This window comes from Oncorhynchus clarkii, unplaced genomic scaffold (assembly GCF_045791955.1).
Source record: "Oncorhynchus clarkii lewisi isolate Uvic-CL-2024 unplaced genomic scaffold, UVic_Ocla_1.0 unplaced_contig_14002_pilon_pilon, whole genome shotgun sequence".
Lineage (NCBI taxonomy): Eukaryota > Metazoa > Chordata > Actinopteri > Salmoniformes > Salmonidae > Oncorhynchus > Oncorhynchus clarkii.
The window spans coordinates 211,128-226,778 of NW_027261012.1; the positions used below are offsets into that span (position 1 = coordinate 211,128).

General features: G+C 42.1%; 1 protein-coding gene across 1 annotated transcript; it reads left to right on the forward strand.

The window, feature by feature from the left end:
* Nucleotides 1–1,505: 1,505 nt before the first annotated feature.
* LOC139403205 (verrucotoxin subunit beta-like) lies at nt 1,506–4,647 on the forward strand. Its single transcript, XM_071146918.1, has 2 exons — nt 1,506–1,605; nt 1,700–4,647. Exons 1-2 carry the CDS (start codon nt 1,506–1,508, stop codon nt 4,645–4,647), a joined length of 3,048 nt encoding a protein of 1,015 aa, XP_071003019.1.
* The last annotated feature ends 11,004 nt before the right edge of the window (nt 4,648–15,651 follow it).

Here is a 15,651-nt window from a genome sequence, read left to right on the forward strand (position 1 = left end):
TGCTTTCGCTGTAAAGCATATTTTCAAAATCTGACACGACAGGTGGATTAACAAAAAGCTAAGCTGTGTTTTGCTATATTGCACTTGTGATTTCATGAATATAAATATTTGTAGTCATTTTTTTCGAATGTGGCGCTCTGCAATTCAACGGTTGTTGATGAAATTGATCCCGCTAACGAGATGGGTTGCGTCAAGAAGTTAACTTCTTGTTAATCCAACCACGGTGTCAGATTTCAAAAAGGCTTTTACGGCGAAAGCATACCATGCGATTATCTGAGGACAGGGCCCAGCAGACAAATCATTACAAACAATTACAAGTCAGAAATAGCAATAAAATGTATCACTTACCTTCGATGATCTTCATATGGTTGCACTCACAAGACTCCCAATGTTTATTTTGTTCGATAAAGTTCCTCTTTATATCCAAAACCGCGTTTTGTTCCTCAAGGCTCAAAGGCAGTCAAAACATCCGACAAGTATCAGTAAAGTTCGTAGAAACATGTCAAACGATGTTTATAATCAATCCACAGGTTGTTTTTAGTCGTAATACTCAATAATATTTCAACCGGACAATATCTTTGTCAATATAAAAGGAAAACATGAAAGGCGTGCTCTCGGCCGCATGCATGAAAAACCTCTGGGACACTGCAGTGTCCACTCATTCAGAGTGTTCTTACTCCCTAATTTTTTAGAATACAAGCCTGAAACAATTTCTAAAGACTGTTGACATCTAGTGGAAGCCATAGGAACTGCAATTTGAGTCATACGTCAATGGAATCCGTATAGACAATCAATGGAAAACTACAAACATAAAAAATCCTACTTCCTGGATGGATTTTTCTCGGGTTTTCGCCTGCCATATCAGTTATGTTATACTTACAGCCATTATTTTAACAGTTCTGGAAACTTTGGAGTGCTTTCTACCCAAACCTACTAATTGTATGCAAATCCTAGCTTCTGGGCCTGAGTAGCAGGCAGTTTACTTTGGCCATGCTTTTCATTCGGAGGTTAAAATAGTGACCTTTACCCGAGTGAGGTTAACTCACTTGTTGGGAATTGTAACATGGCACAAATAGCGAGGATCACTACTATATTCACTTACTTCATGACAATGAATGAGTCCTTAGTGATTTTTTCCAGGGAAACAGTGATTAATGTGATGATACATTGTGGCCAATAGACAACTGTTTTTAATTTTCATGTTATATTGATATTTTCAAGAGGTGATTGAACTCAAGTAGTGATGCATCAAGTCATTCTGTTTGTTTTATTCTGACTACCAGTGATGCATCAAGTTATTCTGTTTGTTTTATTCTTACTACCAGTGATGCATCAAGTTATTCTGTTTGTTTTATTCTGACTACCAGAGATGCATCAAGTTATTATGTTTGTTTTATTCTTACTACCAGTGATGTATCAAGTTATTCTGTTTGTTTTATTCTGATCACCAGTGATGCATCAAGTTATTCTGTTTGTTTTATTCTGACCACCAGTGACTTCCTACTATGGATCCTTGCTCAAACCAAACTTTGACTCTAGCAGCACTGGGACGGCCCTTCTCCCTGGGAATGCTGTATGACTGTCGCAATGATCACCTCATTCCAGGTAGCACGCTTTCTCACTACTCAGTCAGTCAGTCAGTCATACCCACACACAATAAAATAACTGTTAATGTTTGGTTTGTCTCCTCTGATTACAGGCCTGACGCTGTGGGACGAGGAAGCACTCGGAAGGGACATCATTACGACAGACGAGCCTTTCACCGACTTCAAAGTCATCACATCTGATTCTACAGCTGACAAATACTCTGTGTTAAATGTGAAAGGCTCTCTCAAAACAAGCTGTTTGGCAGGGCTGGTTAAGGTGGAGGGATCAGCAAAGTATTTGAAAGATGTTAAAGAGTCTCAGAATCAGGCGAGAGTCACACTTTGGTACACCACTACTAAGAAAAACACTCAACTGTCCATGAACCACCTTGGGCAGGAACACATTAAGTACAAGGAGGTTTTTAGCCAAGGCATAGCTACACATGTGGTCACAGGTATACTTTACGGAGCAAATGCTTTCTTTGTGTTCGATCGTGAGGTCTCAAGTGACGAGGACCGTAAAGACATTGAGGGAAGCTTTAAAGTGACGCTGAATAGCATTCCCTATGTTTATATTGGGGGTGAGAGCGCTTTAGGCAAGAAGAACACTTCTGAAACTACAACTGACAAGTTCTCTTGTAGATTCCATGGGGACGTTCTCCTGGAAAACAATCCTGTATCTTTTCAAGATGCCATGGACACCTACAAAACCTTGCCTCAGAAGGTAGGTGACGGGGTTCCGGTGCAAGTGAATCTACTTCCGTTAAAAGAATTGGACCCAACCGCCACCCAGATGGTTTGTCAGATCAGTGGAAGCTTAGTTGACCAATGGCAGACTGTGCTGGAAGACCTCAGTGAGCTGGAGATGAGATGCAACGATGCAATGAGAAGCAAGCCAGTAAAATACTTCAAGGAAATTGATGCCAAAGTGAAAACCTTTAAAAAACTGTGTTTCACAGAGAATTTGAAGACTACTTTGGCAGACCTCCTTCCGTCTATTAGAGGGGGAGAAAAGGAAGAGAGGGTGTTGTACGAATTCTTGACAAAGCAGCAAGAGTTCCGTTTCAACAGCAACATCCTCAGTGAATGTATGGATCGCATTGAGAGAGAGATCAATGTGGTTGATCGATTCCTAAGCATGATTACAGAGGACTACAGTCAGACGTGTTCCACCAAGATAGTCACATCGAAGAGGGAACTTGACAAAGAGGTTTTGAACTCAAAGGTGAAGCGTGTTGTATGTTTCACTTTCACCTCTCTGGGGTGCGAGGACTCTGTCCTGTCAGCTTTGGATTCCCCAAGCTCTGAGAACACACAAGCCTTAGTTCCAGTTAAACCTGATCTGACAAGATGGTACCATTCTGATAATGTATTTGATGACATGGACAAGCAAGCTGGACTTTTCAAAGATTTTGCCGAAGCTAACAAAGAGGACACACAAACACGTTTCCTCTCGGCCTCCATTCCCAACAAGGAACAAGAAGGAGCCAGCATTTACCTCTATGAGAACGGATCCAAAAGAAACGAGCATTGGGAACCTCCATCTAAACCTGAGAAGCCAACAGCACGTGACAGAACTCACAGCAGTGTGGAGTTGGAGCTGCTCCCTCCTGATAGGGGAGCCCATGACGTCACCCACTACCTGATAGAATACTGTATTGATGAGAAAGATGGATGGAGCAGCGTGAAGACGTCTGAATCTGACGTAGCCTACACAGTGTCTGGACTGCTTCCCAGTACAGGGTACAAGTTCAAATACAGAGCCGTGTGTTCCTTAGGCCTTGGTCCAGACAGCGAGGTTAGTGACATCATCAAAACCTTGCCTTCCTGCCCTCCCAGTAAGCCTGAAATCAAAGCCTACTCCACTGAGATCATGGTGTGCTGTCCAACGCCGTCTGTGATTGGACAAGGGGTCAAGATTCAGAACTATGTGGTAGAACACAAAGAGGTGCCCACAGAGGAGAGTGAGGAGGAGGCAGAGTGGATGAAGAGGACTTCCAAAGACAACGTCTGCATCATCGCTGGACTGCAGTCCCTCACAAAGTACACAGTGAGAGTCAGATACGACTGTGGTGAAGCTGGAATCAGCAAGTGGAGCTCACCAGTCGTCATCGCCACTCTCTCAAAGACCACACGATTGGCTGACGGTGTAAAAGAAAAGAGTGAATTGAAGCACCCTGGCTCGCCGTCTGTTTATGAGATCCCCATGGAAACGATACAGCCGGTGGATGAAGTAGCCAGGCTCGGGTTTGGAGAGCAGAGTTCCAGGACCAGGAGGACAATCTATCTGGTGGGAGACAAAGACCAGGTAATGGAGCTGATGATCAACTACATCCTGGGAGTTCAGTGGGAGAATGGGTTCCGCTTCAAGCTACCCCAAGATGACGAGGTATCTACAATGATATATGAAATCAATTACCAGGATGGATTTCGGATCCCCTTCTCTCTCACCATTATCTATGACAGACAAGACAAGTGTAGATCATTAGATTTGGGCCAGATCAGGGTCAATGCTCTGTGCTCTGTGTGCGATGCGGCTGAGTTTAGGGATCTAGACTCTGAAGATTGTAAAGAAATGAAGAGATGGAAGAAATGTAAGATGCTGAACCTGTTGACACATGCAGATGGAGGGCAACTCTTTAAACACATCGACCCTGAGGACATTCCGGTTCACTTCAAGTTCAATCTGTCAACGTTTACAGACCATGCCAGGAGAAGCCACGCTGATGGTGATGGAGCCATGATGATGAGGAGTCGCCATGACGCGATGAGGGGAATCCGTGACAAGATGAGGGAAATGAGGAGTCACCATGACATGATGAAGGAGATGAGGGATCCCCATTACGTGATGTGGATGATGAGGAGAAGCATTGATGATGAGGACGATGACCATGGGGATGGTGGTGATGGTGGTGGTGACAATGACGATGATGGTGACGATGATGACCATCCTCAGTTTGAGAAGACGTTCTGGGATGCAGATATGGGCAGTATGAAGAGGTTTTTCAAGACCTTGTTGAAAATGGAGAGTTCATGTTCCCTCAAAGACCTGATTGGTTGAATAGAGTGTGTTTCTTTATTTAACAGGCCAACCTCGTCTTGTTATCATCTTGGTGTCCATAAGGCCAACCTCATCTTGTTATCATCTTGGTGTCCATAAGGCCAACCTCATCTTGTTATCATCTTGGTGCCCATAAGGTCAACCTCGTCGTGTTATCATCTTGGTGTCCATAAGGCCAACCTCATCTTGTTATCATCTTGGTGCCCATAAGGTCAACCTCATCTTGTTATCATCTTGGTGTCCATAAGGCCAACCTCATCTTGTTATCATCTTGGTGTCCATAAGGCCAACCTCATCTTGTTATCATCTTGGTGCCCATAAGGCCAACCTCATCTTGTTATCATCTTGGTGTCCATAAAGCCAACCTCATCTTGTTATCATCTTGGTGTCCATAAGGTCAACCTCATCTTGTTATCATCATGGTGTCCATAAGGCCAACCTCAACTTGTTAACATCTAGGTGTCCATAAGGCCAACCTCATCTTGTTATCATCTTGGTGTCCATAAAGCCAACCTCATCTTGTTATCATCTTGGTGCCCATAAGGTCAACCTCATCTTGTTATCATCTTGCTGCCCATAATGTCAACCTCATCTTGTTATCATCATGGTGTCCATAAGGCCAACCTCAACTTGTTAACATCTAGGTGTCCATAAGGCCAACCTCATCTTGTTATCATCTTGGTGTCCATAAAGCCAACCTCATCTTGTTATCATCTTGGTGCCCATAAGGTCAACCTCATCTTGTTATCATCTTGCTGCCCATAATGTCAACCTAATCTTGTTATCATCTTGGTTCCCGTAAGGTCAACCTCATCTTGTTATCATCTTGGTGCCCATAAGGTCAACCTCATCTTGTTATCATCTTGGTGTCCATAAAGCCAACCTCATCTTGTTATCATCTTGGTGTCCATAAGGTCAACCTCATCTTGTTATCATCATGGTGTCCATAAGGCCAACCTCAACTTGTTAACATCTAGGTGTCCATAAGGCCAACCTCATCTTGTTATCATCTTGGTGTCCATAAAGCCAACCTCATCTTGTTATCATCTTGGTGCCCATAAGGTCAACCTCATCTTGTTATCATTTTGGTGTCCATAAGGTCAACCTCATCTTGGTGCCCATAAGGTCAACCTCATCTTGTTATCATCTTTGTGTCCATAAGGTCAACCTCATCTTGTTATCATCTTGGTGCCCATAAGGTCAACCTCATCTTGTTATCATATTGGTGCCCATAAGGTCAACCTCATCTTGTTATCATCTTGCTGCCCATAATGTCAACCTAATCTTGTTATCATCTTGGTTCCCGTAAGGTCAACCTCATCTTGTTATCATCTTGGTGCCCATAAGGTCAACCTCATCTTGTTATCATCTTGGTGTCCATAAGGTCAACCTCATCTTGTTATCATCTTGGTGCCCATAAGGTCAACCTCATCTTGTTATCATCTTGGTGTCCATAAGGTCAACCTCATCTTGTTATCATCTTGGTGACCATAATGTCAACCTCATCTTGTTATCATCTTGGTTCCCGTAAGGTCAACCTCATCTTGTTATCATCTTGGTGCCCATAAGGTCAACCTCAACTTGTTATCATCTTGGTGCCCATAAGGTCAACCTCATCTTGTTATCATTTTGGTGTCCATAAGGTCAACCTCATCTTGGTGCCCATAAGGTCAACCTCATCTTGTTATCATCTTGGTGTCCATAAGGTCAACCTCATCTTGTTATCATCTTGGTGCCCATAATGTCAACCTAATCTTGTTATCATCTTGGTTCCCAAAAGGTCAACCTCATCGTGTTATCATCTTGGTGCCCATAAGGTCAACCTCATCTTGTTATCATCTTGGTGTCCATAAGGTCAACCTCATCTTGTTATCATCTTGGTGCCCATAAGGTCAACCTCATCTTGTTAACATCTAGGTGTCCATAAGGCCAACCTCAACTTGTTATCATCTTGGTGACCATAATGTCAACCTCATCTTGTTATCATCTTGGTGTCCATAAGGTCAACCTCATCTTGTTATCCTCTTTGTGCCCATAAAGCCAACATCATCTTGTTAACATCTTGGTGTCCATAAGGTCAACCTCATCTTGTTAGCATCTTTGTGTCTATAAGGTCAACCTCATGTTGTTATCATCTTGGTGTCCATAAGACAGAGACAAGACCTCTCCACTTTTGATGGTCTAAAGCCTTTTGGCCCTTCATTTCCTTTAGTTTCCCATTACTATTCTACTGTTCTCCCCAGATGTTTTGGAATGTCCTCTACTGTTCCCCCCAGTTGTTTTGGGATGTCCTCTACTGTTCTACTGTTCTCCCCAGTTGTTTTGGGATGTCCTCTACTGTTCTACTGTTCTCCCCAGTTGTTTTGGGATGTCCTCTACTGTTCTACTGTTCTCCCCAGTTGTTTTGGCATGTTCTCTACTGTCCTACTGTTCTCCCCAGATGTTTTAGACAGAGGGAACCATATGTGTTGTTCTGATCTTGTGAGTTATATTGACAATATGTTTTCATTTAAACCACGTAAACTCACTTTCTCCCTGTCTGACTGCAACTCCTTCCTGAGCTCCAGGACGTATCCTGTGTTTTATAGTGATAGTCTGTTCTACAACTCCTTCCTGAGCTCCAGTACATATCATGTGTTTTATAGTGATAGTCTGTTCTACAACTCCTTCCTGAGCTCCAGGACGTATCCTGTGTTTTATAGTGATAGTCTGTTCTACAACTCCTTCCTGAGCTCCAGGACATATCATGTGTTTTATAGTGATAGTCTGTTCTACAACTCCTTCCTGAGCTCCAGGACATATCATGTGTTTTATAGTGATAGTCTGTTCTACAACTCCTTCCTGAGCTCCAGGACGTATCCTGTGTTTTATAGTGATAGTCTGTTCTACAACTCCTTCCTGAGCTCCAGGACATATCATGTGTTTTATAGTGATAGTCTGTTCTACAACTCCTTCCTGAGCTCCAGGACATATCATGTGTTTAATAGTGATAGTCTGTTCTACAACTCCTTCCTGAGCTCCAGGACATATCATGTGTTTAATAGTGATAGTCTGTCTGTTCTACAACTCCTTCCTGAGCTCCAGGACATATCATGTGTTTAATAGTGATAGTCTGTCTGTTCTACAACTCCTTCCTGAGCTCCAGGACATATCATGTGTTTTATAGTGATAGTCTGTTCTACAACTCCTTCCTGAGCTCCAGGACATATCATGTGTTTAATAGTGATAGTCTGTCTGTTCTACAACTCCTTCCTGAGCTCCAGGACATATCATGTGTTTTATAGTGATAGTCTGTCTGACTACAACTCCTTCCTGAGCTCCAGGACGTATCATGTGTTTTATAGTGATAGTCTGTTCTACAACTCCTTCCTGAGCTCCAGGACATATCATGTGTTTAATAGTGATAGTCTGTTCTACAACTCCTTCCTGAGCTCCAGGACGTATCATGTGTTTAATAGTGATAGTCTGTTCTACAACTCCTTCCTGAGCTCCAGGACGTATCATGTGTTTAATAGTGATAGTCTGTTCTACAACTCCTTCCTGAGCTCCAGGACATATCATGTGTTTAATAGTGATAGTCTGTTCTACAACTCCTTCCTGAGCTCCAGGACATATCATGTGTTTAATAGTGATAGTCTGTTCTACAACTCCTTCCTGAGCTCCAGGACGTATCATGTGTTTAATAGTGATAGTCTGTTCTACAACTCCTTCCTGAGCTCCAGGACATATCATGTGTTTAATAGTGATAGTCTGTTCTACAACTCCTTCCTGAGCTCCAGGACATATCATGTGTTTTATAGTGATAGTCTGTTCTACAACTCCTTCCTGAGCTCCAGGACATATCATGTGTTTTATAGTGATAGTCTGTTCTACAACTCCTTCCTGAGCTCCAGGACATATCATGTGTTTTATAGTGATAGTCTGTTCTACAACTCCTTCCTGAGCTCCAGGACATATCATGTGTTTAATAGTGATAGTCTGTTCTACAACTCCTTCCTGAGCTCCAGGACATATCATGTGTTTTATAGTGATAGTCTGTTCTACAACTCCTTCCTGAGCTCCAGGACATATCATGTGTTTAATAGTGATAGTCTGTTCTACAACTCCTTCCTGAGCTCCAGGACATATCATGTGTTTTATAGTGATAGTCTGTTCTACAACTCCTTCCTGAGCTCCAGGACGTATCATGTGTTTAATAGTGATAGTCTGTCTGACTGCAACTCCTTCCTGAGCTCCAGGACATATCATGTGTTTAATAGTGATAGTCTGTCTGTTCTACAACTCCTTCCTGAGCTCCAGGACATATCATGTGTTTAATAGTGATAGTCTGTTCTACAACTCCTTCCTGAGCTCCAGGACGTATCCTGTGTTTAATAGTGATAGTCTGTTCTACAACTCCTTCCTGAGCTCCAGGACATATCATGTGTTTTATAGTGATAGTCTGTTCTACAACTCCTTCCTGAGCTCCAGGACATATCATGTGTTTAATAGTGATAGTCTGTTCTACAACTCCTTCCTGAGCTCCAGGACATATCATGTGTTTAATAGTGATAGTCTGTTCTACAACTCCTTCCTGAGCTCCAGGACATATCATGTGTTTTATAGTGATAGTCTGTTCTACAACTCCTTCCTGAGCTCCAGGACATATCATGTGTTTTATAGTGATAGTCTGTTCTACAACTCCTTCCTGAGCTCCAGTACATATCATGTGTTTAATAGTGATAGCCTGTTCTACAACTCCTTCCTTAGCTCCAGGACATATCATGTGTTTAATAGTGATAGTCTGTTCTACAACTCCTTCCTGAGCTCCAGGACATATCATGTGTTTTATAGTGATAGTCTGTTCTACAACTCCTTCCTGAGCTCCAGGACATATCATGTGTTTTATAGTGATAGTCTGTTCTACAACTCCTTCCTGAGCTCCAGGACATATCATGTGTTTAATAGTGATAGTCTGTTCTACAACTCCTTCCTGAGCTCCAGGACATATCATGTGTTTTATAGTGATAGTCTGTCTGACTGCAACTCCTTCCTGAGCTCCAGGACATATCATGTGTTTAATAGTGATAGTCTGTCTGACTACAACTCCTTCCTGAGCTCCAGGACATATCATGTGTTTAATAGTGATAGTCTGTTCTACAACTCCTTCCTGAGCTCCAGGACATATCATGTGTTTAATAGTGATAGTCTGTTCTACAACTCCTTCCTGAGCTCCAGGACATATCATGTGTTTAATAGTGATAGTCTGTTCTACAACTCCTTCCTGAGCTCCAGGACATATCATGTGTTTAATAGTGATAGTCTGTTCTACAACTCCTTCCTGAGCTCCAGGACATATCATGTGTTTAATAGTGATAGTCTGTCTGTTCTACAACTCCTTCCTGAGCTCCAGGACGTATCATGTGTTTAATAGTGATAGTCTGACTACAACTCCTTCCTGAGCTCCAGGACATATCATGTGTTTTATAGTGATAGTCTGTTCTACAACTCCTTCCTGAGCTCCAGGACATATCATGTGTTTTATAGTGATAGTCTGTTCTACAACTCCTTCCTGAGCTCCAGGACATATCATGTGTTTTATAGTGATAGTCTGTTCTACAACTCCTTCCTGAGCTCCAGGACATATCATGTGTTTTATAGTGATAGTCTGTCTGACTACAACTCCTTCCTGAGCTCCAGGACATATCATGTGTTTAATAGTGATAGTCTGTCTGACTGCAACTCCTTCCTGAGCTCCAGGACATATCATGTGTTTAATAGTGATAGTCTGTTCTACAACTCCTTCCTGAGCTCCAGGACATATCATGTGTTTAATAGTGATAGTCTGTCTGTTCTACAACTCCTTCCTGAGCTCCAGGACGTATCATGTGTTTTATAGTGATAGTCTGTTCTACAACTCCTTCCTGAGCTCCAGGACATATCATGTGTTTAATAGTGATAGTCTGTCTGTTCTACAACTCCTTCCTGAGCTCCAGGATGTATCATGTGTTTTATAGTGATAGTCTGTCTGACTACAACTCCTTCCTGAGCTCCAGGACATATCATGTGTTTTATAGTGATAGTCTGTTCTACAACTCCTTCCTAAGCTCCAGGACGTATCATGTGTTTTATAGTGATAGTCTGTTCTACAACTCCTTCCTGAGCTCCAGGACATATCATGTGTTTAATAGTGATAGTCAGTCTGTTCTACAACTCCTTCCTGAGCTCCAGGACATATCATGTGTTTAATAGTGATAGTCTGTCTGACTACAACTCCTTCTTGAGCTCCAGGACATATCATGTGTTTAATAGTGATAGTCTGTTCTACAACTCCTTCCTGAGCTCCAGGACATATCATGTGTTTAATAGTGATAGTCTGTCTGTTCTACAACTCCTTCCTGAGCTCCAGGACATATCATGTGTTTAATAGTGATAGTCTGTTCTACAACTCCTTCCTGAGCTCCAGGACGTATCATGTGTTTAATAGTGATAGTCTGTCTGTTCTACAACTCCTTCCTGAGCTCCAGGACATATCATGTGTTTTATAGTGATAGTCTGTTCTACAACTCCTTCCTGAGCTCCAGGACATATCATGTGTTTAATAGTGATAGTCTGTTCTACAACTCCTTCCTGAGCTCCAGGACGTATCATGTGTTTAATAGTGATAGTCTGTTCTACAACTCCTTCCTGAGCTCCAGGACATATCATGTGTTTAATAGTGATAGTCTGTTCTACAACTCCTTCCTGAGCTCCAGGACATATCATGTGTTTTATAGTGATAGTCTGTTCTACAACTCCTTCCTGAGCTCCAGTACATATCATGTGTTTAATAGTGATAGCCTGTTCTACAACTCCTTCCTTAGCTCCAGGACATATCATGTGTTTAATAGTGATAGTCTGTTCTACAACTCCTTCCTGAGCTCCAGGACATATCATGTGTTTTATAGTGATAGTCTGTTCTACAACTCCTTCCTGAGCTCCAGGACATATCATGTGTTTTATAGTGATAGTCTGTTCTACAACTCCTTCCTGAGCTCCAGGACATATCATGTGTTTAATAGTGATAGTCTGTTCTACAACTCCTTCCTGAGCTCCAGGACATATCATGTGTTTTATAGTGATAGTCTGTCTGACTGCAACTCCTTCCTGAGCTCCAGGACATATCATGTGTTTAATAGTGATAGTCTGTCTGACTACAACTCCTTCCTGAGCTCCAGGACATATCATGTGTTTAATAGTGATAGTCTGTTCTACAACTCCTTCCTGAGCTCCAGGACATATCATGTGTTTAATAGTGATAGTCTGTTCTACAACTCCTTCCTGAGCTCCAGGACATATCATGTGTTTAATAGTGATAGTCTGTTCTACAACTCCTTCCTGAGCTCCAGGACATATCATGTGTTTAATAGTGATAGTCTGTTCTACAACTCCTTCCTGAGCTCCAGGACATATCATGTGTTTAATAGTGATAGTCTGTCTGTTCTACAACTCCTTCCTGAGCTCCAGGACGTATCATGTGTTTAATAGTGATAGTCTGACTACAACTCCTTCCTGAGCTCCAGGACATATCATGTGTTTTATAGTGATAGTCTGTTCTACAACTCCTTCCTGAGCTCCAGGACATATCATGTGTTTTATAGTGATAGTCTGTTCTACAACTCCTTCCTGAGCTCCAGGACATATCATGTGTTTTATAGTGATAGTCTGTTCTACAACTCCTTCCTGAGCTCCAGGACATATCATGTGTTTTATAGTGATAGTCTGTCTGACTACAACTCCTTCCTGAGCTCCAGGACATATCATGTGTTTAATAGTGATAGTCTGTCTGACTGCAACTCCTTCCTGAGCTCCAGGACATATCATGTGTTTAATAGTGATAGTCTGTTCTACAACTCCTTCCTGAGCTCCAGGACATATCATGTGTTTAATAGTGATAGTCTGTCTGTTCTACAACTCCTTCCTGAGCTCCAGGACATATCATGTGTTTAATAGTGATAGTCTGTTCTACAACTCCTTCCTGAGCTCCAGGACGTATCATGTGTTTAATAGTGATAGTCTGTCTGTTCTACAACTCCTTCCTGAGCTCCAGGACATATCATGTGTTTTATAGTGATAGTCTGTTCTACAACTCCTTCCTGAGCTCCAGGACATATCATGTGTTTAATAGTGATAGTCTGTTCTACAACTCCTTCCTGAGCTCCAGGACGTATCATGTGTTTAATAGTGATAGTCTGTTCTACAACTCCTTCCTGAGCTCCAGGACATATCATGTGTTTAATAGTGATAGTCTGTTCTACAACTCCTTCCTGAGCTCCAGGACATATCATGTGTTTTATAGTGATAGTCTGTTCTACAACTCCTTCCTGAGCTCCAGGACATATCATGTGTTTAATAGTGATAGTCTGTTCTACAACTCCTTCCTGAGCTCCAGGACATATCATGTGTTTAATAGTGATAGTCTGTTCTACAACTCCTTCCTGAGCTCCAGTACATATCATGTGTTTCATAGTGATAGTCTGTCTGACTACAACTCCTTCCTGAGCTCCAGGACATATCATGTGTTTAATAGTGATAGTCTGTCTGACTGCAACTCCTTCCTGAGCTCCAGGACATATCATGTGTTTAATAGTGATAGTCTGTTCTACAACTCCTTCCTGAGCTCCAGGACATATCATGTGTTTTATAGTGATAGTCTGTTCTACAACTCCTTCCTGAGCTCCAGGACATATCATGTGTTTAATAGTGATAGTCTGTTCTACAACTCCTTCCTGAGCTCCAGGACATATCATGTGTTTTATAGTGATAGTCTGTTCTACAACTCCTTCCTGAGCTCCAGGACATATCATGTGTTTTATAGTGATAGTCTGTTCTACAACTCCTTCCTGAGCTCCAGGACATATCATGTGTTTAATAGTGATAGTCTGTCTGACTACAACTCCTTTCTGAGCTCCAGGACATATCATGTGTTTAATAGTGATAGTCTGTCTGACTACAACTCCTTCCTGAGCTCCAGGACATATCATGTGTTATATAGTGATAGTCTGTCTGACTACAACTCCTTCCTGAGCTCCAGGACATATCATGTGTTATATAGTGATAGTCTGTCTGACTACAACTCCTTCCTGAGCTCCAGGACATATCATGTGTTTAATAGTGTGAAAGAGACGTCTGCATCTGCTTCAAAATAATAATTAACCTAAAAAGTCATGCAAAATAATGTTATATTATAACTAATAAATCAACAAAACTTTCATATCTGTTGTCTTTTTTTTCCATGTTCCACCTGTTTCTGAGGTTTCTATTTGAAATGTTTTCCATGTTCCACCTGTTTCTGAGGTTTCTATTTTAAATGTTTTCCATGTTCCACCTGTTTCTGAGGTTTCTATTTTATATGTTTCAAAATAATACATTCAATAATATGTTAATGACAGAGATAATGAATGTGATCAGATTATACAGATTATATTATTACATTACGGACATCAGTCTATAATAACCCTGCAGTACTCTGTTTTCACCACTAGAGGGAGGAAGTGTCATCAGTCTATAATAGCCCTGCAGTTCTCTGTTTTCACCACTAGAGGGAGGACGTGTCATCAGTCTATAATAACCATGCAGTTCTCTGTCACCACTAGAGGGAGGACGTGTCATCAGTCTATGATAACCCTGCAATTCTCTGTCACCACTAGAGGGAGGACGTGTCATCAGTCTATAATAACCATGCAGTTCTCTGTTGTCACCACTAGAGGGAGGACGTGACATCAGTCTATAATAACCATGCAGTTCTCTGTTGTCACCACTAGAGGGAGGAAGTGTCATCAGTCTATATTAACCCTGCAGTTCTCTGTTGTCACCACTAGAGGGAGGACGTGTCATCAGTCTATAATAACCCTGCAGTTCTCTGTTGTCACCACTAGAGGGAGGACGTGTCATCAGTCTATAATAACCATGCAGTTCTCTGTTGTCACCACTAGAGGGAGGACGTGACATCAGTCTATAATAACCATGCAGTTCTCTGTTGTCACCACTAGAGGGAGGAAGTGTCATCAGTCTATATTAACCCTGCAATTCTCTGTTGTCACCACTAGAGGGAGGACGTGTCATCAGTCTATAATAACCATGCAGTTCTCTGTTGTCACCACTAGAGGGAGGACGTGACATCAGTCTATAATAACCATGCAGTTCTCTGTTGTCACCACTAGAGGGAGGACGTGTCATCAGTCTATGATAACCCTGCAGTTCTCTGTTGTCACCACTAGAGGGAGGACGTGTCATCAGTCTATAATAACCATGCAGTTCTCTGTTGTCACCACTAGAGGGAGGACGTGACATCAGTCTATAATAACCATGCAGTTCTCTGTTGTCACCACTAGAGGGAGGAAGTGTCATCAGTCTATATTAACCCTGCAGTTCTCTGTTGTCACCACTAGAGGGAGGACGTGTCATCAGTCTATAATAACCATGCAGTTCTCTGTTGTCACCACTAGAGGGAGGACGTGACATCAGTCTATAATAACCATGCAGTTCTCTGTTGTCAACACTAGAGGGAGGAAGTGTCATCAGTCTATATTAACCCTGCAGTACTCTGTTGTCACCACTAGAGGGAGGACGTGACATCAGTCTATAATAACCATGCAGTTCTCTGTTTTCACCACTAGAGGGAGGACATGACATCAGTCTATAATAACCCTGCAGTTCTCTGTTTTCACCACTAGAGGGAGGACATTTCATCAGTCTACAATAACCCAACTTTATAAATTTAACAGGTAAGTTGACTTAGAACACGTTCTCATTTACAGAAACAACCTGGGGAATAGTTACAGGGGAGGGGATGAATGAGCCAATTGTAAACTGGGGATGATTAGGTGACCTTGATAGTATGAGGGACAGCTTGGGAAGTTAGCCAGGACACCAGGGTTAACACCCCTACTCTTACAAAAAGTGCAATGGGATCTTTAATGGCCTCAGAGAGCCAGGACACCAGTTTAACGTCCCATCTGAAAGACAGCACCCTACACAGGCAAC